Source organism: Montipora foliosa, chromosome 4 (assembly GCF_036669935.1).
Source record: "Montipora foliosa isolate CH-2021 chromosome 4, ASM3666993v2, whole genome shotgun sequence".
NCBI classification, from domain to species: Eukaryota; Metazoa; Cnidaria; class Anthozoa; order Scleractinia; family Acroporidae; genus Montipora; species Montipora foliosa.
The window spans coordinates 7,170,170-7,177,669 of NC_090872.1; the positions used below are offsets into that span (position 1 = coordinate 7,170,170).

The window sequence follows — 7,500 nt, forward strand, 5'->3', positions numbered from 1 at the left end:
GTTTTCACTCACGTGACCAGCAGCCATATTGGATTACTGAAACAAAAGAAAATAGAGTTCAATTCTCGGAGAATTAGTTTGGTACAACAACACCACCATGGCCGACATTCCTTTGTTTTGGAACACCAACATGGCCGCCGTGACGTCATGTGAAAACGCTCTATATAGCGTTTTCACTCACGTGACCAGCAGCCATATTGGATTACTGAAACAAAAGAAAATAGAGTTCAATTCTCGGAGAATTAGTTTGGTACACTAACACCATCATGGCCGACATTCCTTTGTTTTGGAACACCAACATGGCCGCCGTGACGTCACGTGAAAACGCTCTATAAGAGAGAATTGCTTAAATTGTCCAGATAAGTACGAAGATTACTTCTACCGTTCGAAGTAAGTTTTGCGCGAATCATAACAAAGCTTAACACACCTTCGATGTAAAACTCAGACTGTGTACAGGCATGGAAAGCTTAAAATTGCTGTTCTTCCCAGTGCGACCTGCTCCTGCTATCCTTCCCATCTGGTGAAAGAAATAAGAGTCCAAGTTCTAAGACCACGTCACGAAATCAGTCACCAAGACCTCTCCCTTCCTGAAACCCAGGTTTCTTGTCTGTTTCCGTCGAATATGCAATAACCTCGGCCAAACATATCTGAAGCCATCAGCGCAACAAACCAATGAGAATTTTAAGTCAACTGTACTCGGATCGAATTTCGACCAACTATGACGCCGTCCAATATCGCCGTTAATGTAACAAATAGATTCAATGTTGTCGTGCGTCAGTTCAGCAATAGATCACAGATGAGCTCTTTTTTGTTTTCCCCACATTTTGACGTCTTCTGTGATCTATTACTGAACAGACGCAAGGCAACATGGAATCTATTTGTTTTATATAAGTTGGTGTGAGCTATGCGTCTGTCCTCTAATAGATCATAGGTGAGAACCAATCAAAATGCGTGAATTATTGAGCTTATTTTAAAAACTATTCACCGAAGTGGAGGTGGCTAGTGGTAACGCTTCGCGGCGAGGTAAATGTCTACCACAAGCCACCGACACTTATATAAATACACAATAAAATATACTACAACAGAGAGACGATATAGCACAAAAAGACGATTTTAACCAGGAACCCATGACCCGGAGCCTACAACTCTACTGTGTTCGTGTAACGGCGTTTTCACAGACCGATCTATTTTTAGATTGAATTTCCCGCGAATGAGACTCCCACAAGAGCCCGATGACCAATTACAAGAAATTAAGCTGACGTCATATGGTCACCGAACCGGAACTGCCTTTGTTTTTTCCGGAAAAGATAGTCTAAAAATAGATCGGTCTGTAAAAATGCCGTTAGATAGGCCCAGTATGGGAGCTGTAGGCTCCGGGTCATGGGTTCCTGTTTTAACTGATTTATCGTGCAACAATTACAATACCCCGCGCGAGTTGCTCGGAGGTAAATAAGAAAGGATATTCGGAGTTTGAGTTGGCTTATCAAAGCACGCCTTCAACGCTATCCACTGCTTTAGTATACACTTAAAGAAATTATTATATCTCTCAGATAGTACGCGCGCTGTAATTGGCTAAATTAGCGGGCCGTATTCTACAGTACGGCCCGCTGTACAGCCCGCTAAATTTAAAATTTCGACAAAACATCATCTAGCGAATTTTTCATGTCATTTCTGTTGCATAAACTTGTACTGAAAACTGTTTGAATCTTGCAAGCAACTATTTCAAACTTAACAGCCAAGAAGATTTAGTTTTTGGGATTTTGGCATTGCATTCTTTGTGGCAGTTGAACCTTCCGCTTCACTTTGACTAGTTTCCTCGCCCGCGCGCCGGTTAACCTCAGAGATATAATAAATATCTTACTAACCTCGCTTTCTCGGTCCGTACTGTAAGTTACGGATCCTCGTTTTTTCCCGTTGATTTATGGCCCGCGCGCTTCGCGCTTGGGCCATAAATCAACGGGAAAAAAACTCGGGCCGTAACTTACAGTACGGACCTCGAACTCGGTTAGTAAGAGGTATATATTAACCACGGCTGCAACGTTGAGCCTCTGCTTGATGACAAAGGATGTGTTTGCACACCTTATACTCTGCTCTTAAAGATGGCAGCAGTGAAGCTCCTAAGGTAAATCCTCGCAATACGCAAGTGAAAGAGATCCTGGATACAGTGGACACTGGAGTAGAGCCATCAACTCGGTCCCAGGCCGTTAACTGCTTAACGGTTGAGGGAGAAAGAAGCTGGGAAAACCTTGAAACCTCTGATGGGACAGCGGACAATCTATGGCTCATCATACGAGATTGGGTGCTGTCGTGTAAACTCGCCATTGATCTGAAAAAGAGCAACAGCAGGAATATCGAACAGTTGTCAAACTGAAGTAACCGAGAGCTCGAATGCACCAACATTTTTCAATAATGAACGTTTCACTTGTATTAAGCGCTGGGGCACACTGTAAAGAAATTAAATCCAATTAGAGCGGTTTTCAATTGAGTGTCGAAAATAATTAACGAATTGCTTTGGTTTTGCATTACTTCACTCAGTGATTGGTTCAAAGTTCTCGCGCCACTTTTTCAACCAATCAGAAGTGAAACCAAAACCAATCGTGGCTCGCTCATTTTCCCGCGCTTTGTGTCGGTTATGTGTAATTTATTACTTCGAATTTTGATTGGTTTACTAAATTGTCTCCGTCATGTTTGATTGGCCAAAGTAATTACTTTGGTTTTGGTTTTACGACACTCATTTGAAAACCGCTCTAAGAGTGAATTTGATAAGAGTGTTGATCTATCACTTTGCGGCCTTGCACCAGCCCAGTCACAAATGCATTTATTTTTAGATACACTTTGCGCGCGAAACAAAGGGCCGCCAATTTTAACCAATCAGAAGAAGCCATCTCACGCGTGACTGCTTCTGCCGTGTTTTTTTCAGGGACATGACAACTGATTTTCGCGGGAACGGGTATTCTAAAAATAGACTCATTTGTGACTGTAATGGGGAGCCCACCTATACCATAACAACACTCTTATCTAATTCACTCTTGATCAAATCGAATCGATCCATATCAATTCTTGGGTTGACTTTTTTGAGGAGAGGAGAAAACCGGAGTACCCGGAGAAAAACTGACGGAGCAGAGAACACAACCAACAAACCCAACCCATATGTGACCGCAAGTCTGGGAATTGGATCACATTGGTGGGAGGCAACAATACAGATCAACCGTGTGTAGAAAAACAAACGGTTAATTTCATGTCGGTTACGCGTGCATAACTGAAGAGAATCTGAACATCTACATTTTGTGCTCTCTCGTCACATGACCATTGTGTGGTCATGTGACCGCTGTTTTAACCGCTCACCATCAGTCAGATTAATGAAAGCTAAAAGACGAAGTTGGAATATTTCGAGAAAACCATGTCGTCGAGTCAGCTCTCCTCCTGCCCTACCTATACTTCGCTTTTGTGGGCAGTGCACATCATCATAAATTGAAAAGAACATAAAAATGGACTTGACAAACAACAAATATTGTGGGAAGTGAAAAACTCAGACAATATGGAGACAAAAGTAAGGAGTGACAGTGAAGTGACTTTTGAAAGGGTCCTTTCACCCCGGTAACGGGTTTCTATTCTTTCCAAGCACACTTTACACATTCTATACGGAACATGCTCTTTCCAAGACAAATTTTAAAGTTTGATGGGCCAATTCAAATTTTTAAGAGGTTAACATAACGTCTGGAAGGATCCTCAAATAGAAACAATTTGTCAATTAGGTGTTCACCTGATAACTGATCTCTGGGTTTGGATCTCTGAAATGTGACGAGAAATGGTCCGAGAACTGCGCGTCATCATTGAGTGTAAAGCAACGGGGTGCTGTGGGATATCAATGTCAACAATCCCCAATGTCACGAGTGCGTTACCTTTCTCTTCAGTATTTTGCGTGACGGAAGAGAATAGGACATGGGATCGAGACAAGCTGCAGCTGACCACAGTCCTGAAAGGAAGATAAGTATGCGTGTTTGGATACAGTTAGTTTCCATGCAAGAAAGCTACAATGGTGGATTGAAAATAGAAAAAAGAAAAGCTCTCCCACTACCCAAATAAAGATAAGCCACACGAATACCAAACCACACCATCTTTCACCTGCATCGAATTTGGTAAAGGGTGATATTTATTTACCGTTAATTTAGTCCGAATATTAGATCATGTCCTTTGAAGGCAAATGCATTGCGATCTAAGACCCAGTCCCTAGCTATCTTCCTTTCTCGACAACCAAATCTAACATTACAGAACCAGCAGCCAAAAGCGAACAGGTCAGATAATTGATGATGACGAATACAATTAGCCAATATCAGAAATACCATAATACTCTTTGTTTGTCCCTCCAAAAACTTGCATAAGCATTGTTTTTATTTTCCCTTGGGACTTATAACGGTCCCAAGTGAAACTGGAAACACTGCTTATGCAAAATTTTGGAGGGAAAAACAAAGAGTATTATGGTATTTTTGATATTGGCTAATATGTCTAGTGCAAATAATTAGATGCACGCTGACTTCAATAAGGGTCACCAAGTGTCCCATTGCACTCCTTCTCAACTTCAACATCCCTCGTGTCTGGAAATACAGACAATTCATATAACACCACTGTGTCCTCTGGGCTTTGCTTCTCAAGGAAACATACAAAGCTGCAGTTACCCTAACCTAAGGATGACACTAGCCCTGCATGGCAATACATTATTGTTAGAAATAGGTAACAAATGCTTAGACACAAGGGATCAAAACTGTGCCAGCGTGTAGTTACTTTTATCATATGACCCGCATAGCCCTGCGCGCGCTTTCATCGTAAAACAATTGGGAAAGTCCCCGTATGGACCGTACGCATTAGCGCGAGCAGGGTCGTAAAAAGCCGTACGGCCCTGCTAGGAACACGAATTGCTCCGTGCGATGCGATTTTTGAGGATTTCGTCGCTTTTAAAAATCCAAGTTTTTTACAGCCAGAAAAACAAACGCAAAAAACATATTAGATAAAATTTTCTGTGCAAATTTCTGTTACTTAGTTCGTCCAAACTTTATATTCCGAATGATCGTGAATAGCGTAAAGAGCGAATATGATAAAATGCTTATTGACTGAGTTTAGATCGGGGCCGGAGAGGAAAATATTTGGCCCGAGATCACGGCGTACCGACTGAGACGGAGCGCAGCGAGGTCCGTGCGTCAAGACCGAGGGGCAAATATTTTCCCGTCCGGCTCTCCCACTCGGTCAATAAGTACATAGTATTTCTAGATCAAACATAAGTGAGGATAATGATAATGATGATGATGACGAAGTTGAATATGATCGCGATTGCATCCATAATTGTTCTTTGTTCGTTTGTTTTCCATACCCTGAGACAAACTTTGACGCTTCCTTCAGATCCACTTTTGTTTTTCCTAGATGTGCGGTTATTGATGATTTCACTCCTCCTAAAAAAGAACCATCTATAGCGTCAAACATAATAATATTTCCGTGGAGACAGATAAAATAGGAACAAAACGGTGCGCATGCAAAAAAACGATGAAAAAAAAAGCACTACTGTGTAAGAAACATAACAGCCCCAAAAATAATTGGCTTTAGGAAAGCAAATAATTATCAGTAGCCGAATGGGCCACCTTTCCGTGAAGCCTGTGATATTCCGCATAAAGAAAATTTATTATTTTTTACGTGCGTAGATACCAAAATAGGAGCGGGAGCAAGAATTGGAAGGAATCCCTCTCCACCATCCTAATTTTTACTCTTTTGCCAAATTTTTGCACCATTAGAACGCGGAAAAATTCGCTTGTACAGAGGCTGGCTTCGCAGACAAAGAGTAAGCTACTTTCCATGATTCTGAAAAGAGAGAATGCGAAGAAAAAAACAAACAAATTTCTCGGGAATGGGTTTATCAACTGGTTTGATATTGTAAACTGACAACCGAAGATAAATTTGAAAGCTGACATTCGAGCGTTAGCCCTTCGCCGGACCGAACTAAATTAAATGACATGAATTAATTGAATTAACTATACGAATTTACGTGAGGCTTGAGGTCAGGATGTGGGACTTTACGAAAAGGATAAATGTTCGAACCTTGATGACCCTGCTCTTTTTCTTCATTTCGCGAGAAAGAAACACTCATTTCTCGAACTTCCGTCTCCAAAACGAGCCCGCCGATGCTAGCCAGGAACTTAACCCTGGGAAGAGTGACGACACCAAACACTGTGTGCAGCGGTACAACACTCTGCGCATCCTCATGGTCAGTGATGGTAGTTGCTTCTGTGGTGCTTCGACTGGCCATGGATCTTCTCTTGTCAATGCTGGCTGGACTTTGGCCTCGGTGTCGTTTCCCGTCCTCAACCAAACCATCTTCAATGTCGATTATGACTTCACGGGGTTTATCTGGTGAACCTCTTTCACCTAAAACACAGATATTTCATCATCGAATACGCCAGTTTCGTATTCTAGCGATAGCGTTGGATCGAGCATGAAATGGAGGCTAATGCAGGGGCCCTTTCCACATGCAAAATATTCCCCCGCATTAGCCTCCATTTCATGCTACTGTAGATCCAGTCTAACCATGAGAATGCGAACTGGTTTATTCCTGTTTTCAATAACACAGTCATAAAACAGCCGCTGTTCTTACAAAGAGATTCCCTAGTAAATACGTTAGCAGACACTTTATTAGTAAGTAAACACTTTGTTTAACGAGAGCAGCACATAATAGTGTTACCACGGTAATAAACTTGTAGCCCAGACCACAAGACCGGGAACTTCGCGCCCTGTTCTTTTCGAATAGTGTGAGGGATTAGGTCCCACAGTTTGTGACTAACAAAAACTTCCAGAACACATCAAACGACAAAAATCGAAGATGAAACAGTCACGGTAAGATTCTTCGAACATTTTGCGCTACGAAGGTTAATCTATGCCACTGCTACTCCCCTTCCCCCAAACAATGATGAATTTTATGAAACGTACGCGCCAAACTGTCTGTCTAACTGTTTGCTTTTAACAACATTTTAGGAGGGGAAGGGGGAGAGGAGGGAACGGGAGGGGAACGAAAGGGGAAGGGGAAGGGGGAGGGGGAGGGGGAGGGGAGCAGTGAACACTCTCCAGTTGTGGCGAAATAGGTTGTTCTCGCTCGATTTACGTAAACGTTTTTTCGTATTTCCTCGACGGTCCCAATGAATTTTGTTTCTCTTTTTCACTTAGACAAGCAGTACTGTGTGAGGTATTTGAGTACCTTATGTGACAAAAAAAAGTTATCGAACGTTTAAAACGACGAAATTCGAAGACGACACAGTCACCATGACTACGTCACTCATCTAGGGCAAACTAAGTGAGGAGAATTTGGATTCTGAACTCACCTGCTGACCCTCTCCCAACGGTGTTCCTCTTCAAAAATCCCTTGTTCTTGGCTTCACGCGGCAACGACGAATAAAGATCAACAATTTGGTACATGACTCTCCAGCATTTAACATGTCCGCGTGAAGATTTCGTTCTGAACCG

General features: G+C 42.2%; 1 protein-coding gene across 5 annotated transcripts in view; it reads right to left on the reverse strand.

Moving 5' to 3' along the window:
• The window catches only part of LOC137999680 (bridge-like lipid transfer protein family member 1), a 98,447-nt gene that overhangs the window by 49,423 nt on the left and 41,524 nt on the right, over positions 1 to 7,500 (reverse strand). For all 5 annotated transcript variants that reach the window (XM_068845533.1, XM_068845535.1, XM_068845530.1 and 2 more), the window contains exons 32-37: positions 7,359 to 7,500; positions 6,085 to 6,411; positions 5,366 to 5,444; positions 3,764 to 3,976; positions 2,080 to 2,326; positions 428 to 517 (exon numbers count right to left, since the gene is read on the reverse strand). The exon at positions 7,359 to 7,500 is cut by the window's right edge and continues 324 nt beyond it. In XM_068845533.1, coding sequence (XP_068701634.1) covers positions 428 to 517; positions 2,080 to 2,326; positions 3,764 to 3,976; positions 5,366 to 5,444; positions 6,085 to 6,411; positions 7,359 to 7,500 — 1,098 coding nt within the window. The remainder of the gene's footprint in view (positions 1 to 427; positions 518 to 2,079; positions 2,327 to 3,763; positions 3,977 to 5,365; positions 5,445 to 6,084; positions 6,412 to 7,358) is intronic.